At 38.7% G+C, this 21,151-nt stretch overlaps 1 protein-coding gene across 2 annotated transcripts in view; it reads left to right on the forward strand.

The window, feature by feature from the left end:
- The window catches only part of SLX4IP (SLX4 interacting protein), a 77,440-nt gene that overhangs the window by 36,822 nt on the left and 19,467 nt on the right, over nucleotides 1-21,151 (forward strand). For both annotated transcript variants that reach the window (XM_031047604.2, XM_034061273.1), the window contains exons 4-5: nucleotides 956-1,045; nucleotides 4,102-4,225. In XM_031047604.2, coding sequence (XP_030903464.2) covers nucleotides 956-1,045; nucleotides 4,102-4,225 — 214 coding nt within the window. The remainder of the gene's footprint in view (nucleotides 1-955; nucleotides 1,046-4,101; nucleotides 4,226-21,151) is intronic.

Below are 21,151 nucleotides of genomic sequence, written 5' to 3' on the forward strand. Positions count from 1 at the left end.
TTGGGCTGTACCTGGTATCATCCATAGCAGCCTTCCGATATCTGAAGGAGGCCTGAAAGGATGCCGGAGAAGGACTCTTCATCAGCGACTGTAGCAATAGGACAAGGGGTGATGGGTTTAAGCTAAGACAGGGGAAGTTCAGGTTAGATACAAGGAAGAAGTTCTTTACTGTGAAGGGTGGTGAGGCACTGGAACAAGCTGCCCAAAGAAGTGGTAAATGCTCCATGCCTGGCAGTGTTCAAGGCCAGGTTTGACAGAGCCTTGGGTGACATGGGCTAGTGTGAGGTGTCCCCCTGCCCATGGCAGGAGGCTGGAACTGGATGATCTTAAGGTCCTCTCCAAACCAAACCACTCTAAGATTCTATGATACAGTTTTTGTTAATAGGTCAGCCTTATTATCATTTAACCATTCAAAGCATTCAAACCTATTTGCTAAGTGACAAATGAATATTAGGTAGTCACCACAAGTTCTTTAAACATACTGTTTTTACATTAAGTAGTTTGGAGAGACATCTAAAGAAGCTGAGTTTTTAAGGAGTTAGTAAATTTAAAATGCAGACTAGACCATTAGTATGGTACTACATTTTCAGAAAACAGAATGATGTGAGATGGTGTAGGTATGGCTAATTCTTCACATACTAACATTTGCTAGAACTCAGATTTAAAAGTGGCATATAGCAGAAGAAAACTCCATGTGTTTGCTGTTATTGTTTCAGCTTTTCAGTGAGCAATCCAAGACATAGGTCTGGTGCTCTTGTTTCTCATTAAGCCCACAAACAATGGTAAATTTGTAACTCCATACTTCATAATTTTTCACAGGTTTAAGTTGTGCCAGCTGTATCTCTGAATCAGATGCATGTGCTTACCTGATTGTTTTCTCCTGTCTGCTTGACATGTGCTTCCCAGCAGCTACAGTTGAACATTTTTTTTCTCCTTTCTTTTTTTTCTTTTCCAGTGTGGGAACTTTGCTGTTTTGGTGGATGTTCATATTTTGCCTCAAGGCTCCAGTAAAGACACCAGCTGGTTTTCAGATCATGAGAAAGAGGTACAACAAATATCAATCCTACTTCAAAAGCTTGTGGCTGCAGGGAAAAAGTTGGATTGCCTTGAACTGTTCAGGATTTTTCAGTGTTATGAGAACATTGTTAGTTATACCTACCCATCAAGGGTTGCTGTGGGACCCCAAAGTCAGCCATATGTGCTTTTTGAGTCACTAATGACCACTTTCAATTTGTCTTTTAATTTTTAAGCTCTGTGTGTGTGCATATATGCGTGTGTGCATGCTGTTCTCATTCTTCTGCCTTGACTTTTAATTTTAAAAACATACTTCTTATGAATGTTTGTAAATTACCCTCGGTGATATGAAACAGATTGTGACAGGTATGGTTTTTACAGAGTTCGTTGGTGGAATATCCTTCTATTAATTGTTTCTTGTTCTGAGAAGTGTGAATGATGTTGCATTTAGAGAGTGCAGGAAAATATAATGACAAACTACAGCAGAACCATTGCATCTTAGGAAAAGAAACTCCCCAGCTTTATTCTGAGGTATATATCCTGACAGCAGCCGAAAAATGGGAAAATCAGTGCATCAGTGAGCAGCAAAATTAGGACTGTAACTTTCATCAGCCTCTCTGTGATTTCTGCTACGAGCTTGTGATGAGTTACTGGTGGGAGTTTTCCCCTCTTTCAGCCTGGGTGGGAACTTGAGAAGTTCCCTGTTGAAAACGAGTGCAGGACGTGTTTGAGATGCCTGTGGACTTTCCCGCAAGTCTCCGTTACGGCAATTTTCAGCAGATAGTTTTCCTAATCATGGCAGAATTAACTTGTCACTGCAGAGCGTCCCCAAACATCTCAAAGTAATACACTTCCACAGAATTAAAAGAAACAGTAAATGAATATCCTGAGGGAGAGAAAGCTGAATATTTAAGTGTGTGGTTCATCCAATTTGTGCTTTATTAAGCTGAGAAGGAGGAAAATAGGGGAAATCTTTTCAACTTCTTTTTTTTTTTACTAAATGAATACTCCTTACCCCTTTCTATTTATAACCGGGTTTACTGTCCTGGTTATCTGACTTTTAAATGTTTTCCAAATGTATTTTGTAAGACTGCCAAAACAAAAGATATGAATTTCAGGAAATTAGCTCATGATTGACTTAATAAAGAGGCATGACAGGGCAGCATTCATTGCATTTCTGTGACCGCAGATCTTGAGTGAAGTACAAAGGTTGCATATTTTCAACAACCCAGAAGTGTGATTCCAATAGCTTTATAATTCTCTTCCTGAAAGTCCTATGCAGAATCTTTGTTAAAGTGGGAAGAAAAAGGTCTTAGAGGCAGATTATGCCTACGTGTTTTTTAGGGGAGCTAATACATACTCATCACAAGCAGTTTGCTACATTTTTGGGGCTTTTTTTCCAGTTTCTGGAAAATAACAATGGTGGTGCAGCTCTCTTGCTTGTCTCTGGGGAAAAGCAGATGCCTCTTACCTCTCCTGTAACACAAACACAATTTCTGCTGGTTGCCTGCTCACCCGGGAGGAAAGTCAGAGGCCCTACATAGCAAACACTGCGGTCCCAGGCAGCAACAGGGAGCAGCCAGTTCCTGCTTGGAACATGGGGCACATAGAGCAGTCTGGGAACTAAATGAGTGCCCATAAGCAGGAGGCTGGTGTGAGGAAATAAAGAGTTCACAGTGTCTAACTGGGTGTTGTAACAACCATGGTTTGCACACTGGTGTCACATGTGTTGTACATAGATCCATCTCAGGGTTGCTGGGAGGTGCAGGTTGAGACATTGGGAACTTTCCCCTCTCTCTGCCCTTCAGATTTTCCTGGCCATGGTGTTTGTCTCTTTTCCCCTGAAATAATGAAGTCAAGGTTTTATCTTTGTATTTCAAGAACTGATTTCAGTTTCATGTCACTGCTATGATCCCTCTCCATCTATGTAGAAGCTCTCACCTAAAAATTCTTTTGGTGATTGAAAGAATGTATAGACTATTATCTCAAAGCCTGCTCTTGTTTATATTTCTTAAGTATAGCTCTTGACTTTAAATAATACTTTCATAATCATAACAAGTAAATTCTTTTACGCCTAAATTAAGGAAGGGCATGCTCATCCTTATTGTTGCAGAAGGAATTAAATGTGCGTTGTATTTCCATTGCTCTCTAACGCTTTTCATTCTAACTTGAACGTATAATCCTGTAAAGGAATGTGTAATGAGATCACTTTAATGAGTTAAACAGAAGAATAAGTAAATATAGTGTTTTGTAATTCTACTTTTCAAGCAGAAAGGAAAATGTATTTCTTAAGTGTAAGGAGAGAAAATACTGTTTGTGATTGACCAGTGTATGTGCATTGTTTTCATTCAGAGCAATATGTTAAAGATTTGTTGCTCTACATACTTTCTAAGCCAAGATATTTTAGTTCAGATTTTACTAAAACAGTTTTGTCTCTTGTTCAAACACTGTAAAAAGGTAAAATGGTATTTTTGTGTGCCACAAATTATCATTTTTGTGATCACGTTATTGTGCACAGTGAAAAATGAGAATACTGAGGGAAAAATCTCAAATATGTGTGGATGTATTAATTCGAAAATTTACTCTGGTATTCAAGAGATTAATTTTTTGTGTTTCCTCCAAGTTTTTATTTTTTCTATGGTTATTCTGACTGAAGGGTTTGTTCTTATGTGGTTTTCCTTATGCTTTGCTGAAGGAAGTATAAAAAGATATGAACAGTTATATTTAGGAGCAGAAAAATCAAAAGGAACTAGAGAAATTAAGTTGCAGTGATCTAATCAGCTCCAAGTCTTTGCCCTAGAATTACCCTGAACTGAAACAAGGCATCTGCTGTGGTTTATAAGGATTCTTGCAGACAAATAGCGTGTTGACAGTTTCTACAAGGATTTTTACTAATGCTTTGCTTAAATACCTGATGTCATGATAGATTTCCTAAATTGTGTTTCTCACTTTTGTGTAATACCTTAGTACTTAATTGCAGAAGTTGTTTTTCCTTTGTATGTGAGAGTGATTTTGTATTGATTTCTGCTGTGTGTCTGTGGGCATATGTATATATAGATCTAAATAGGCCGATGGTTACTCTTTCAGAACGTCTGCATGCTGCTAGAGGAAGTGGTTGCTTCAAGGGTCAAACAGTACTTGGAGGCACCTAAACAACGTGGTCAGTGGAAGTCAATGGAACATGCACCATCTGGTCCTCTGTTTCTTACTGGTAAAATAAATTACTTAAATTATTGTGAAGTAAAATAACATACAGTATAGGTGGAAACTGTTCTTCTTTATTTTTTTTCTGTGAGGAATTTGGCATCATAAAAGCCAAGAAGCCTGAAATAGCTGGTGTTTGGGTCTGAAGTTACTTCAGATATGTTGCTGAAAAAACCAAGTGGGTTTCAGTTTTCTGTGTTACTGAAAAATGAATTTAAGGCTGTAGTATAAGAGCCTATCATTGGAATTAAAAAGAATAAATGGTATAATCCTATCTCCTCCAAAATACATGGAAATCTTGCTGGCTTATTAATTCTTCTTTTCACTTGAACATTTAGAAGTTCTTAATTGAGAAATAATATCTTTACTTCTCCCTCTTCTAACAATCTCTTAATAAGATGCTAAGATGTGACAAACAGCATTTGTCATTTTGCTGGTGTTGCTGCAGGCTTGGCAGTAACATTGCTGACCTTGGAGTAGTCACTGTGCAAAGGAGAACAGTAGTAAGAGCATTTACCTAATTTTTTTGATGTTGTTTGTATGTGAAGGTGGTGAGACTAATAGGTGCAATTTCAGTACATGCATGTTTTAAACTAAAGATAATAAGTGTAGCTTTTGCTGTAATGTTAGATCAACTTTGGGGCTGATCATGGTAAGTTTTATACTTTGATAGGCTTATCTGTTGGTGTTCTATCACTCAAGCAATTGATTTTTAAATAGTTCTTAGGAAATAATGGCTTTTCTTTCTTTTATTACCAGCCTGGAGCATGTTATAAACTTATCACAGAAAAGGAGGGCTGCGATAGTAAAGCCCTGTGTTGGCTACGGTTTCTAATGTTTCCTTAAATATACAGAAATAGATCTCTACTGAAATATGAATTCCACAGTGAAAGCAGTTACATACTTACAGTGTACAATACTGATAGAAAGTTTTGAATTCAGTGAATATTATATTAAATTCTGAAAAATTCTTTGCCTCTTAAGGTTTTTGGTTATTGAGAAGGTATATTCCTATAGAATTCTAGTTGATGGTTGAAGCTTTAAATACTAGCATTGATACTAATTAATGTTTTTAATAAACACAGGTTAAATACTGTATGCTTGGCTGCTTATTGCAAAATTTGAGGCATAGACAGGAGCCAGATTGTTATGGCATGACAGGAGGGTTTTTTCCCACCCACAGGAGCACAATGCCGCATAAGCAAAAAGTGCTTCAGGACACTAAAGGCTTTCCAAGCCCTTTTTTTTCGTGCAAGTTGTAACTACATTTTATCCCTTTAAAGCATTATTAATGTTTATAAAATGCATGAGATTTCAGATCCCTGTACTTTTCTGATTTTGAGTGAAGAGTTTGAACTTTCTTACGGTGAAAGCAGAGGAACATTACACAAGGTAGAATCAGAATTTCTGTGATTTGATGAGGTTTTTCTGCATTTTCTTTTTCTACCTCAATAAAAGCAAAAACAATGATTTTGTTTGATAAAACTGACAGACATAATAATTCTTTTTATATATGCAGACAGATAAAACAGTAATTTGGGAGGGCCTCAGATTCTCTTTGTAGCATGATGTTTTCAGTAAAAGCACTGGTAGTCTGTCCCAAGGTTGTGAACTGATCTTCTGCTTGGCTCTTCCCCCTTGTTTCCTGAAAATGAAAAACTTAAGGACATGAGAGATCAACATTAAGCACTCGAGGAGATCAACAGTAATATCTGTGACAGTTTTAGATTAAAGAATATTTACTTTGGATGAGGCAGAATTCCTGTTCCATCAGTTACCTGCAGTTAATCCCACCGTCATTAATTAACACTAAAGAAATAAAGGAGGAAAACTGCGATAACGAACATTCATGTTGAACTTAACTTCCAAATCCAAGTCTTTCCTCTTCTCTCAGCCTGTTTTGCTCAGGGCTGTAATTTATAAGAAAGGAGTGCTTTGTTCGTGTCCAAGAATCAAGTTTATTCAAGTTACATTCAAGTCTGTTCTTACCTGAGAAGGAAATAACAGAATAGGTAGGTGTTCACTGGAGCAACTGGGACCTACCTCTAAGCGACTGACCCTTTCAGGTGAGCCACGAGCCCAACAATCTCTAGTAGTTATAATCAGTCAAATGAATTGTTTTTGAAGCCATTCAAACATGGCTCCAAAACCTCTTGTGTTTTGCCTTCCTCACTAGAATAACAGGGTCTGTTTGTGGAGTATGATGAGATGCTTTTGTGTTTTCTGACAAACAGATGAAGTGCAAGATAGCTGGCCGGCGTTTGGCTGACACTGTTTTGTAGTATACAAAGAAATGCCCAAGCTTGATATGTGGCTAACTCTGTGCACATATTGTAGGTGCTGCTGGTGAAATGTGTAAGCTTGCAGCTATTGTTGCATTTGAAGGTTATTGAAAGTTTTTGAGCTCTTCAACCTGACTGTGGTTTCTTTTGCTCAGAGTTATGCAAGTCTGTATGTAGAGTTTCACTGCTGTAAAACCCCCACTATTGTAAGGAAGAGTGTATCTACAGAAGGAACATTAAGATGCTTATTAGCTGGTTATTTACTACTTAAAGTATCCTAGGTCAGCATTCCACCCCTATTTGAACTTGTATCAGGTCAGTTATCATTAGTTTGCTTTCCACATTGCAGGATGTATTCAAAATTTATTAGAATCAGAATCATTAGACCAGTATTAGTAAGATTTTAGATTCCCTCCAATATCAAAACATGATGTGTTAGGATTTTATTCAGAAGTAGAAGCCAAGCTACTTTACTTTGATGAGCAGATCTCATCCTGCTGTCTAGATCTGCTGAGCAGAGAAGACTGTTGTCAAGCTGGCTTTCTACCATACCTATTTTGAAGAGAAAATTTCCACCTATCAATTTCTTTTTAGTATTAACTTTATGTTTAATATCAATATTATTTAATAGCACCTTTCAGTTTTGTGGCACATAATATAAATAACCTTGCAAGTTAGGTGTCAATTTACATTTCTTTTTCATTTAAGTTACACCCACAGAGCAGTGTGTGGTGGGTCGCATACCATCTCATTAGGAAATCTGTGGGTGTTACACACAGGAGAAGAAAGAAAGAAAGAAAGAATGGAAAAATGAGAGAAAGTAGCCAAGACAAGCAAGTTCTTCCTATTCTTCCTTCTGTCTGAACAATTTCCCCACCCCTCCCAAATGGCCAGTATGAACAATTTGCCAAAGTAAGCTTTAATTTAGTCTTTGGACATAGGCTTTGGTATAAACTCTCTGTTTCCTGTGTTTAATTAATGTCCAAACGTGTTTGATTTTGATTTGTTTTATTTTTTTAAGAGAAAAGTAAAATGGGGTAGATTTTTTAAGATTTCATTTTGCCTGCATCCAACTTGCAAGGCCAAAATCATGCAAGAAAGGCATCGATCAGGTATGGTTCACTTGCATTATTTGAAGTTCAATGTAAGCCATCCAAAACCAACCCCCACATATTAGTGAATTTCTTGCATTTAAAAACCCCACTGCTTCACTCTACAAATACATAATCTTTAAATATTTCTAACATATATGTGCCGTGCATTTTCACTTGGCATCACTTGTGCTACTCAGTAACAGATACTGGTTTTAAGTGATGATGTTAAGCATGTTAGCATGTCATAATGATCACCTACTGTAGACTTTAGCTAAAAGCAGAGCCTATTTCTTTAATGTTCTGCAGAAGGTGGTTGGTTTTGATTAAGAACAATGAGAATTAAATAACAAGAGGCTTGAGGACTGAGTTGAGGTACTAAGTACAGGAGAATGACAAAGGGAGGACTGTAGAAAATTAACATGGACACAGAGAGAAAATATGGCTGGGAGAAATGTCCACATTAGAAACTGAAGGAAGGAAAGAAGGAGGTATCTTGTAAACACACTTCTTCCTCCTCTTGAGAGAGAAAGAAGTTAACTGTTCATCCTACGAGTAATTTTCAGATCTTTTCTTATGCCTTCCCTAGCATCCATGTTGTTTTTCTTGGCTTGAAGGTAGAACATTTTTGCTCTCATTTCAGATATTTTTATTGTACAGTCTCTTCTACAGTGAAAATAATGGAGAGCATGCTGTCACATGGCACAGTGAGCTCCCAGCTTGATGTTATCTCCTGTCTCTGGGATTATGTATATTGTTTTTATACTTTTAACCAAGTTTTCTAAGGAAATGGGGCTTACTGTGATCATGTTTTCCCTCTGTGTGTGTGTGTTTGTCCATCTTTTTCCCCAGCTGCTTTCTGATAAAATGATTGAACTTTATTAACAGGTAGAACTCTTAAGTCACTACATTTTCAGACATTAACTTCTGATAAGCTACCTAAAATGAGAAACTGGAAGAAGTGTAAGTACTGTTATGAACAGTTCAGCCTTACAAAGATCTGGAGTTAAAGTTCATGCGTAAATGTGTAACATATAATTTCATAAGAAAATAATTTCTCTTGCTTATGAAACTGTGCTTGGCTCCTGTAAGCACACAAAAACCATACCATAAATCATGATGGTAAATATTCCAAACTGTTTTGGCCTTGCATTCTAATTTGAACATTATGATGTTTTTAAGGAGAACACCCTTTTCAGACTGCCCTAGTTTGCTTTAGGGAGTGTTCACTATTACCGTAGAAGGAGAATTGTGTAAAATGTTTGTGGGGTATATTCCATGTTACAATCCTGTAGCAGCAAAACTGATTTATTCCCACCCTCTCAGCTGTTAACTCTTTCTTCTCTACTGTGAAACCAAGTTTTCTTTAACTAGGATAATTTCACTTACATTGTTTAAAGAGCAAACTGGAGGGAGAAGTAAACTATGGCACATTAGCTACCAGAGGGGACTGAGGAGGACAGAAGTCTTTTAAATGAACTTTGATGTTTGTAGTTACACACTGTAATTTCTGTCTCTCAGAAGAATTACAATGCACCTTCTTTACAATGGGCTGACTTTGGATTTGTGGCCAAGTCCTGCAGATCTTTGTGAACTTTCAACTTGCATTCATCTGTCAGTGACAAACAGAGTCTCACAGCTCCCTGAAGTATGCAGTAACTTATGCAATAAGTTATGAAAAACATTTTTATTAGTGTCTTGTACTTAATATTTTCCATATTTGCTTTAGATTACTTTTCTCCCCCCCCCATTTTTTTAAAGCCAGCTAGTGGGGAATAAAAGCATCTCTTTTTTCACCAAAGCATTTTCTTCCAGAAATTCCAGGTTTTGTATCTGAATTTTTGTTTGGTTGGTTGTCCTTTTCTCAGGGTAGAGGATATTTGACAAAAGCAAAATCCCACCTAATTATGCACAGTTTGGGAAAGTTTTTTTAGTGATTTTTTTTCGTACCTTAGATTACAATACTATAGTATTGGGAAAAGTTCCCAAGAAGGGAAGCAAAGATGATGCAACATGAGGAAGTGCAATACAGGGAACTTATGAAATACAGGGAAACAGTTAAGTGTGCTAGGATTCTTAGCCTGGAAAATAGGTGAATTGAGGGGAAAGCAGCAGAGATCTATGAAATAACTTATTCTCTCTTCCAGTTTGAGAGCGAGAGGGCATCAGGTGAATGTACTGGAAGCACCGTGGTAGTTAGCAAAACTGTGGAACTCTTTGCCAAAAAATAATGGGTATGCTAAAAACTTACACCGAGTCCATGAGAAACATGGGAGAGTAATCCAAGGAGGGTACAGGATTCACAAATCTCCTTTGGTTCAAAAAAGGCCTGAGTTGAGAGTGCTTGGAGTCTGGGAGAATACTGGGGAAATAAACACATGTGCTTTGTATTTAGTCTCCCTTGTAGCCATTTATAGTGACTTTTAAATGCAAGGCCTTTTGCTGTATGGGCCTTTAATTTTACCCAGTATGGCCTTGCTTGTCATTGTGCTTTTGTGGAAGAAAACCTGCACTATAAATGGAAAACTCCGTATGTCAGAGAGAGTTGGTGTGTTTTACACATTGTCAGAGGAAGTTCTGCGCTTTCTAGGTTGAAGGATCTACTTTTCCTGTTATTACACTAATATTTGCAGAGACTTTAGCAATTGCTACCCCTATCTTAGATGAGCCTTTTGCAGCTGCAGCACCAGGTGGGTCAAATGCATTCTCCTCACTTCACTTATTTCCTAGCTGCAGCTCCCATGTGAAGTTATTTATTCTCTTGGATAGGAAATGAAATAGTGTATTTATATTAAAGATGCACTTAATAAAGTGATTTGATAGTTAGTATTGTTTTGGAAAGAAGTATCATTTATTTAAAGCCATAAGAGAGTTGTTTAACATGGTGTATTTTTGTGAGAAGAAAGAATTTGGTGTTGGTTTTGAAAGGCCTTGACCTCTTAACCCTTAATTATCACCTGCCTTCATTCATTCTGGTTCTTTCTCTTGCTTCCATCTTGTTTCCATCATTTGTCTCTTGTTTCCATATTTTATTTGATGAATAGAAAAAAAAACCCACTATGAAAATTACTCTTTAAGTGTGTGTATGTACAAAAAAGATGTTCTTTTACACATGCACAAAGGTTGATGGCTACTGTCTTACACACCTATATAAGCTATAAAGGTCCTATAGCATCCAGGTGCTTTTACATAGTAATTTTTTTGTTAGGCATATTTAAAATTTATCTTGGGGTTGGAACTAGATGATCTTGAGGTCCTTTCCAATCCTAACTATTCTATGATTCTATGATCTTTGGACTTTTCATTATATAGTTAGGCAAAAAAGTCAGTATCCATTAATTGTGTGTATTTACAGAGTGGAATTATGCCTCATCTTTCAGTTTATCAAAGCTGGCTAGAAGCTAAGAGTCAAGTAACCTCCAGCAGGTAAAAATGAGGTTTGGGATATTAATTTGATGCAAGTTAGGCAAGATGAACCCCACCTTTCATTTCTGACTTGATACTCACTTGAGAATATCAAAGTGACTCTCATCTAGGCCAGTGAAACACAGCTACCTTTTGAAAGAGCCAAAGAGCCCTGAGCATCTGTTTGTCCCAACTGGAAATTCAGCATTTTTGGAATCCACATGGAGTGATTTTGAAAATTTGTACCTAAGCACTTACCATTCTTATTTGACTGTCTGATTCTTCTTTGTAACATGTGTTCCTCTTGAAGAACGCTTTATTGTGTGCTCTACAGAGCTTTGTAAAGCTTCCGTAGTCTCTTGGAAGCAGGAATGCAAAGGACAGAGTGTCAGTGTACAGCTTCTATGGACCAGTAGCACTAGGCACAGCTAGAATAGGTAGCAGATAGATTTAGAGGGGGGGATTGTGTGCTCACTGTTTCAGTTGAGATCTTCTGAAGGGTAAGCTTGACTTTGAACTATCTTCTCCCATCCTTTGTAAACATGGCAAATATCATTTCTACCAGAAGCATTTTATAGATTCTGTGGTCTGTTTAATGCTCAGATTCCTTGTGCTGGAAAGTCTAAAATACCAGAGAAGAAATTATTCGGTCAGTATGATGAACCTGACTTGCCTTAGCAGTCTGACCTTTACAAATGCATGTGTGGGATAACTCAAAGGCTGTGCTGCCTGAAGTGTGCTACAGATAGTAGATGGTTTTGGCTTGGAAGGGACCCTAAAGATCATCTAGTTCCAACCCCTCTGCCATGGGCAGGGACAGTTCCTCTAGACCAGGATAGTGAGGGCAGCTGTTGTGGTTTAAGCCCAGCCGGTAACTCAGAACCATGCAGCCGCTCTCTCACTCTGCCCCCACCTTCCTCCCCCCGCTCCTGGAGGGATGGGGAGGGGAATCGAAAAGAATGTAACTCCCATGGGTTGAGGTAAGAACAGTCCAGTAACTAAGGTATAACACAAACCACTGCTGCTACCACCAATAATAATAATGATAAGGGAAATAACAAGAGAGGAGAATACAACCACTCACCACCCACCAACCGATACCCAGCCCAACCCGAGCAGTGATCTAGCCCTTCTGAGTAACTGCCCCCGGTTTATGTAGTGGGCATGATGTGCTGTGGTATGGGATACCTCTTTGGTCAGTTTGGATCAGGTGTCCTGTTTATGCTTTCTCCTGGCTTCCCCTCCTCCCTGGCAGAGCATGAGACTCAGAAAATCCTTGGTCAAAGTAAGCATTACTGGGCAGCAACTAAAAACATCGGTGTTAGCAGCACTGTTCCCAGGCCGAAAGTCAAAAACACAGTGCTGCACCAGCTGCTAAGAAGGAGAAAAATGACTGCTACTGCTGAACCCAGGACAGTAGCTTAACATAATTCATGCATTCTGCTGAAGTAAAGTGTTTGCAAATAGTGTCTGAATCTGGTTGTATTTTTTTGGGTTTAGTTATATCTTTTATAAGGTATGGTATACCTTTAAGATTCAATTTTTTCAGCTGGGGTACCTATGATTGCATACCTTACTTGCTGACATACATAGTGGGTTGTGCTTGTTCAGATGCATACCGGGTTGTACATTACAAAACACACACACTGCACTCCTGTAGTGCTTATTGTCCATGTGCAGAACATGCTGTGTTTGTGTGCAGCTGTGGTGCCTCTGTGTTTGGGACTTCTGAAGAAAGATCTCTGAAAATCTGGGACAGAAATTCTGTGTTTTTAGAGTTGAGTGGTCTTGCTGGGCAATGATAGGAGTCATGAGGGTGGTGAGGCACTGTAACAGGTTGTCCAAAGACATGGTAAATGCTCCATGCCTGGCAGTGTTCAGGTCAGGTTGGACAGAGCCTTCGGGAACATGAGCTAGTGTGAGGTGTCCCTGCCCATAGCAGAGGGGCTGGAACTGGATGATCTTAAGGTCCTTTCCAACCCAAACCATTCTATGATTCTATGGTATGTTTTAGCCGGCATGTAAGCGTTTTGCATCAGGACTATTGTCAGCATCATAGGTTTGGGGCATTTTCATATAAGTGCATGGGAGGGGAAAAATAGCTTGATTTAATAAAAAAAAAATCCCAGAAAATCCGAACAAAACCCTATTAAATACAGATCATGAACATGGATGGAAAGGGAAATATTATTTCCCTGGGGGAAAAGAAAGACTATATATTTAAAATTAACCAGGTTTGATAGCTCCTTTTGCCTGTTTAATTAGCTCAACTGTATAGTAAATAAAATGGAAAAGATAGGAATTTGAATTTTATTTTGAGCTAAAAGATCAAATTCTTGTAAAAGAAAAGCAAGTACTCTATATTAAATGTTTCTAAAGAGAGCAATATTGTTTTGGTTACAACCTAAGCAAGAAAGAATAGGGATTTGAAAGAAAACCTGAAAGAAATATGATTTCCCTAGAAATGCTTAAAGGAATTTACTTAATTGCAACCAGAAGTGTGACCTGGAAGTGTAACGTTTTGACCTTTTAGCTGTCTGGTTTCCTAAATGTGTTGTTTTGCTCTCTTTAAACTGTGAGAAAATCTGCTTTGCACATCTTTAACCCTTGCCTTCCCTGAAAGTCTCAGTGTTAAAGTCCCCAGCAGTCCAAGAAAAACAAGAATTGTCATTATGACTTAAGGAAGAACAAAATCATAGTAGATACGTGTTGAACACTGAAGTTCTGTTTTCTTTTTAACTGGAAGCAATTGTGAGTGTAATTTCACGGTTAAATATGAATAGGAATGTCTTTTAAACTTTCCATCTTACCATATTACACAATAATGCTTTCCTTTGTTCTTTTGTTCTGGAGTTTCATTATCATATGACAAAGGTAGAGAGAAAATTCACTTTTTAAATGACAAACATTTTTGTGGGTTTATTTATATTTGGAAAATTTGTATAAGGCTTTACAGAAATCTGTCTAGAGAGAGATGGAGGCCAATTCTTGAGGAATTACTTTCCCTGTGTAAGTAGTTCAGGGAGAGCAGTTTTCTCTCTTGTTTTTGCATGCGTGTGGATCACAGGATATGGGCAGAGCCTGTCTGCTCTTTTCAGTTGTCTTCCCGTGACAGAAGACAGACTCATGGGTTTTGGCCTTTTATATAAAAGACCTCAAATTTGTTATTTAATATTGAGAAAGAGGATGTTCTGTGTACTTTTTTGGACTTAGGATCTGTCACAGTGATGCCAGAAACTGCAAGATACTGAGCTGCATAATGCTGGTGGTCCGTTATAGTACTGCACTCTTGAGTAAGCTAAAATGAGTAGTTACAAGTGATTTGTAGCAGCCCGTATCAAGGAGGTTGGTACTAGATGATCTTTAAGATCCCTTCAAACCCAAATCATTCTGTGATGTATGATTTTGCGGTCAGTCTCTAGCTCTTTGCACCATCTGGCACCTGCTTTATTGTTAGAGCTGATCTGATGACAGTCATGGGTTGTTCTTTGTCTTTTTGGTGTCCTCTTTGCATCAGAGCTTATGAGAGCAGAAGGAGATTGAGACTTATTTGGCAATAGAGCCTTTCAGCAACTGACTTAATTACAGGCTATTTGCCAGCATTTAAAAAGAGAAAATACAGAAGACTCCATTGTGGTGACTTTCCACCTATTTGTTATTCTCCAGCATTTCCTTATATTCTGAGCTGTTACAAAACCTAACAAGAGTCTGTTGTGTGAAAAGACAAAAATCTGTGAACCTCTGGCACAGCTTGCTTTGTTCAGTGAGAAACACATGCTGGTTCAAGTCCACACGTGTCTCCTAGAACTCACTTTCTTTTGAAGTGTCCTCTAGATGATAGGGTAGAAGAAAAGAAGACTCATGGCCATGAACATCCACCTCTTGGCTGCACCAGGCTATCCTAGCAGGAGACAACATCTGTTGGTGCCATATGTCAAGATCAGCTTTGAATCATAAACTCATGGAATAGTTGCTGTTGAAACAGACTCTAGTTCCAGCCTCCTTGCCTTGGACAGGAACATCTAACCTTTTCATGTTCATGCCAGCTGAAGTTCTGATGAAGATACCTGCTTCTATGAGCTTATTTTACCCCTCTCATTGTCTCACATCATGTCTCTAGTGACAGACTGCTGGGCTTTTTTTACCAAACCAAGATGATTTGTAGCCATGTGATGCAATAGAGTCCTGGCTTTTTTAAGCTACCCTTGCCTAGAGACCTTGGTCTCGGTCGAAGATTAAAGTCTTGTCAGCTGTAGGAGCTATAGGGTTAAAACCATTTCCTCTCAGGGAAGAAGTTCTGCAGAAGTTATTTCCTATTGCCAGGGGAAAAAAAAGTAGAGCCTGGAGACCTGTGAAGGATTTGACTTTATTTTAAAATCTTTCAGCATCATAGTATTGGCACCCACAATTACGTTGTTCTAATGAACAGTGAGAGGAACCAGTCATGTCTGTTCCATTCTAAAAGCTCATTTCCACATTTTGATTAGGTTTTTGTGCTGAAAGAGATTGCTTTGTATTGTAAAATTCAAAATCCTCCCTTTCAAGTATTTCTTGGCATTAAAAAGTTTATGAAGCTCATGGATATCCTCAAGGAATAAAAAACCCAAAGACAGGCTGAAAGGACATATTTTGAAAGAGGCATGTGCTTTAAAAGTGACCGTGCATTCGCTGGTGCCCTGGAAATCAAACTTGTCACCATCACAGTGTCTGTGTTTTATTTCAGCTAGAATCTACCTTACTTTTGTCACTGCAGCAGATTCAGTGATGTAAGTGAAATTGCTCCATTTGGATACAGCTGTGTCTGGCCACTTTGGAGGAGATGCCAAGCTCAGTATGCAAATGTAGCAGCAGACAGTTTTTAACTAAGCTGCTCCTTCATGGCGATGCAGGCACTTTGAAGAGACTTCAGATTCTTCTCTGCTGCTCATTTGTCAGCATTTACCACAGGGTTTGTTTCCCAGTTCTCTCTGCTTTTTGGCTGGTAGCAGCAGATGCCTTTCTCAGTTGTTGTGCTCGTTCCAGTGGTTAAAGAAGTCCAGGCACATGGCTTTGTCTGGAACACAGTTTAGGTGTTCAAACCAGTGGGGCTGTATAAATAGCTTTCAGTTCATTTGTTAAAGCACATCATGTGCAATTAATAATATGGTCACTGAGTCTGAGATGAGCAAAAGAATGAAATCAAATCTTGTCTCCTGTTAGAAAACAGTTGTCTGTAATAATGGTATACTAATGACCATCAAGTATATTGCTCTAGCTCTAGCATTAGCAGGTGTTGTTAGCTATTACTGCTTATTCATTATGAATGAGTATTGAGAGACTGTAACTTAAGAGCTGTTTTTCAGGCCTGGATCAGCCTACCTTTCCGTCTCAAGTATTAGTGAGGGGAAGATGGTCTTTCTCTTTTAGAGCTGGTGTGTTCTCAGGACCATCAGATGCATTTATCATAGAATGGTTTGGGTTGGAAAAGACCTTAAAGATCATCTAGTTCAAACCTCCCCCCCCCTGCAATGGGCAGGGGGGACACCTCACACTAGACCATGTAGCCCAAGGCCCTGTCTAACCTGGCCTTGAACACTGCCAGGGATGGGGCAGTCACGAATTCCTTGGGCAATCTGTTCCAGTGCCTCACCACCCTCACAGTAAAGAATTTCTTCCTTATATCCAAACTAAATCTCCCCTGTTTAAGTTTAAACACATTGCCCCTTGTCCTGTTGCTACAGTCCCTGGTGAAGAGTCCTTCTCCAGCATCCTTGTAGGCCCTCTTTAGATACTGGAAACTGCTATGAGGTTTCCACGCAGCCTTCTCTTCTCCAGGCTGAACAGCCCAAACTTTCTCAGCCTGTCTTCTTACCCTCTTGCAGCTAGATGGTCTTGTACATGCTTTTACTTCTCTGTTCTTTCCTCCAAAATACACATGGCAAACAGGCTAAGAAGAGTCTTATACTAGATCCAGTTTGACCAGTATAGGTCTGATTTCAGATTGAAGTCTGCACCTCTCCTGCTAGAGGAGAGCCCTTACAACCCTACTCTTGGATTTCATAGAATGGCTCAGTTCAGTTTCACTGTTAACAGCTTGTATTGTAAAGGGTTTAGACAGTGTGCAACAGCCAGTAATTATTAGGTTTCTCATAGCATAGAGGATTCTGCTAGGTGTATCTCATCCTTGTCTTGATCAGATTCATTAAAAGGGTAATGTTTTTTTTCCAGTCAGAGCCCCTGCTTCCTGAGAGGAACTAAATCTTGTCCCCAGGTCCTTGATGGGACAGATCTCTCACCTATTTGTGTTGGCAACTGTTCTGTGTTCAGAACATTTAGCAGGTAGAAAAATAGCACTAGTACTAATAAAATTGTGAAAGAAGGTGGTGAAAAAAGTTGGTAATCTGTTTTGTCTACACTTGGTTTAAGCTGACTGAAAGGCACCTGGAAAAAGACAGAGGCAAATTACATCACTGAATTTATTGCAGGTATAAGAGTTTGCAAGATCAGCCCCTGCAGCAATACTCACTCACTCAATACTAGACCCTTTTCTTGTTCAGTCCGTACTTGATGTATATAAATTTAGTGGTCTGACTGTTTATCTTAGTTATTAAACTTTTGTTGTTGTTTTTTTATAGGCTTTATTTTATGTTTTCCTGTGTACTTGTGATTAGCACTTGAAATAATGAAAATGTTAAAAAATAATTTAACAGTTCTTTGAACTGAAGGCAGAAGGGATGGAAAGAATGGAAAAGAATGGATGTCATCCTGAGCTGGTGAAGTTGTTCCAAATCCCACTCTTTGGGGTATAACAATTGTACTGGATGAAGATTCTTGTTACCATTAACCACAAAGTTTACTTTCAGGGGGGGAGGGATATTCTGAGTTGACACAGAAATTCAATACCCATTCTGAACACTGAAAAAGCTCAGGGAGTATTGACAACTTTTTGTACCTGCTGTCCCTGCTGGTGTGTCCTAGACTTGGACTTAAACTTTCATGTCAGCATTTGGATTGAATCTCCCCTATGTTAGCAATGGCAGCCTACTCTGGAGCACATGAACATTTGTTTTGGGAAAGGAAAGCTGCACCACTAGCAGGAGGTTTGGAATAAAATGTTCCTTTTGAGTCTTGTTTACAAATGATTAGGAATTTGGATTTAGTGTGAATAATTCTAAGTGGAGAAATATGACTGGTAAAAAGCAGTGTAATAATATGTCTGTAGAGCACTTTGAAGATGAAAAGCTCTATATACTGTAAACATTATTACTAGTGCAGCTTAATCTGTGTGGAATAATTAATCTAGCATAACTAAAATGTAGATTTTTTTTAATGTACAATCCAGTGTTTCAGAAGTCTAATGCACCTATATATTTAGTTTCACATTGTAACCTAAGGAATTCATCCTCCTATATTTTTTTAATATCTGTATGTTGTAATGATTTACTTTGTTGTTAGTTTCCAAGCATACAGACAGGCCTAATCCAGAACAACCTGTCCTAAATGTGAAATGTCTGGGCTGGGAGGGAAAAAATAGGTGTTTTTTAAAAGATCATCTAAAAATACTGAGTGATGAGAAATAGGTACCTGTCAGATATGGAAATGTCTGTGGGACAGTCGGTCTTCTTAAGCTCATACTGTGGCTTTGGAGAAGCCTGAATTCAGTTGCAGAGCCACGCAGGTGCCAGATTGTGCTGGGAAGGGAACACCTGCCAGGCTGCTCCAGATAACTCAGCACCTCAGAGGCATTTTCCCAGGCTCCCAGATGAATGGTCCCTAATAGCCGTGGGAGAGGGCTTCCCATTGCTCCACACTGTACCACAGCCTCTTCTTGGCAGCCTTCTGGAAGCACAAGTCAGCTTGGCTTGTGACTGCTTTGGAAAACAAGTGTTGCTGGATAGTCTTACAGTAAAGAGTCAGTGTCTGATACTTCCTCTCGGTGTCGTGGGACTATGAAATATAACAGGCAGGGCAAATTACCATTCCCTTAAAAGGCATCACTCATGGAAACTGAAATCTGGCTTTTCTAGAACCACATTTAGTCAGTCACATACTTGGTTTCGAGTACTATTTTGTTGGGTTTGGAGGTTTTTTTTGTTGTGTTGGTGTTCTGTTTTATTTGTTTTTTTGCACCTGGATCTGGTGATCTAGGTGCGCAGTTTTGAAGTAAGAAAAACAGAACTCCAAATCACTAACACCACTTTCATTTCTGTTTCTGTATTGGCAATCTACATTGAATGATGAAAACTGAAGATTGGGCTATCTGGGTTTGCTGAGCCTGTGATCTGTGAACTTTCTTACTACATTACTGACTGCAAAACACTGTATGTAGCTTAAGGTTAAAAATTCTATGTTGTGCTTAAAAGGAGTTAGTGATGGATCATTTAGTGCGTATCAGCTGGTCTCTTCTTCCAGGTATCGTGAACAGAAGCTTTTGCTCCTTGCTGAGTATACAGTGCCTGTCTTCCCTGGAACATAATCCACAGCTTGCCCAAAGCCAACATTAGTACATGCTGGTATATAAACAGCATTGATGGTGGACAAGTCTGGAACTGAGAACAGACTTAGACTCATGCTGAGTAACTGTGTAGAAAGTTCAAAAAGCTGCAAGTTGCATGAGGTTGTCAGATAAGAAGCTTTTCTCGTGGGGTTTCTTATTTCATGAAGCAGAATGGTTAATCAGATCATATATTTCTCTTGAAGGAAGCAGAAAGAGGATATCATGGTTTTTATAGTTCTGCAGTAACTCTGGCAGTTTTTAAACTAGGGAAGTTCTGCAAGCTCCAGCTGACTATGGATTAGATCAGATGTCACATACAAGAGGCTTTCATAACATTCAATGAACATAGCTGTGTGATACTTTCAAGATACTGGTATCTTGAATGCATCTTAAAACTTTCTCACAGCAGTAAGTAACAGCACATCATCTGTTCAGGCTTTTCCAGCTAAGTCAAGTAATAAATAGCCATGGAAACTAAAATAATTTTCTAGTGTTGGTCCCTCTGGGCCAAGCTTATTGGCTCAGGTGCAGCTCCCTGGGAAGGCTTTGTAAGACTTCAGACTTGAGCTGACGCTGCAAAACCAATGTAGAGGTGTCTCAATCTCTTACATAAGTAGGAATTTGGTTAGATTTGAGGTTGATGTTCTTTTCCAGAGAACAGTAGCCAGCTGAGTCAAGGGCTTTAAGAGGAATCTGAAACTTTGTTCAGGTTGTTAGTCAATCAGATATGATTAAACACTCAACCTCTCAGAATACCAAGGTAGCAAGAAAAATAAATAGATATACCTGTCACCGATTCACACAAGAATTTCAGGAATGAATTATGATGCTTTCTCCTTGAAAAGCAAAAGATTCACTTTTTCATTTTAAGTTCCTTGCAAGGAAAAAACATTTAGAATATCCTAGACAAATGGAGGCTGAAAGACTTCAACTATTTACTCTTTATATATAATGTTTGAAGATTTGTTTGCAAAGTTGTACTTTTAGCAATGTTACTTTTTCAGCATTGCTGAGGGTCACGGTGGAAGATGCTATTATCACACTAATAATTTATTTATGTATTCTTTGCTTTGGCTCACCCTACTCACAATGTTAAAGAATCGTGGATGCCAAACAGGAAATAGCTAAAAGTCATTTTCTTTAATTGTGCTCGTAAATATACAGTTAATAAAGCTTGTGGATTACATCCAAATTTTTCTCCAGTGCTCATCATTTTTAAAGGATGGTTCAACTTGTCACATCTTGACTTGATCTCAAAAGGGAAGTCAAAGTTTAGCTGTCTTCCTGAGGGGAAAGAAAAAAGATGCCTGATAAATTTCAAAGGGATTCTTGTGATCAATAACTGTAGTTCTTAATGAGGGGTGATGCTGAACAGCACTTGATGGTGAGCTCCAGGAGGTTTTATAGGAGTGTTGTAGCCTGTGCAGTAGAGGACATGAATTTTGGGGCTTATACTTAGAAATAAGGCATGCATTGGCACTAGCTAAGTAGAAATTGAGTCTGGGACAAACAGGCTTCTTTTTAAATGGTCAAATCAGAAGAACAGCAGTAGCACTTAATTTTCTAACTTTTCTGTGGTAATTGCACACAATTGCAATCTGATTGTCTTGGAAGCAGAAATAATTTAAGTCTTGCAAAACCTATCAGAGTTAGGGAAAATACCACTAACCCTCTTCTGC

Source organism: Melopsittacus undulatus, chromosome 3 (assembly GCF_012275295.1).
Source record: "Melopsittacus undulatus isolate bMelUnd1 chromosome 3, bMelUnd1.mat.Z, whole genome shotgun sequence".
In the NCBI taxonomy this organism is placed as follows: Eukaryota; Metazoa; Chordata; class Aves; order Psittaciformes; family Psittaculidae; genus Melopsittacus; species Melopsittacus undulatus.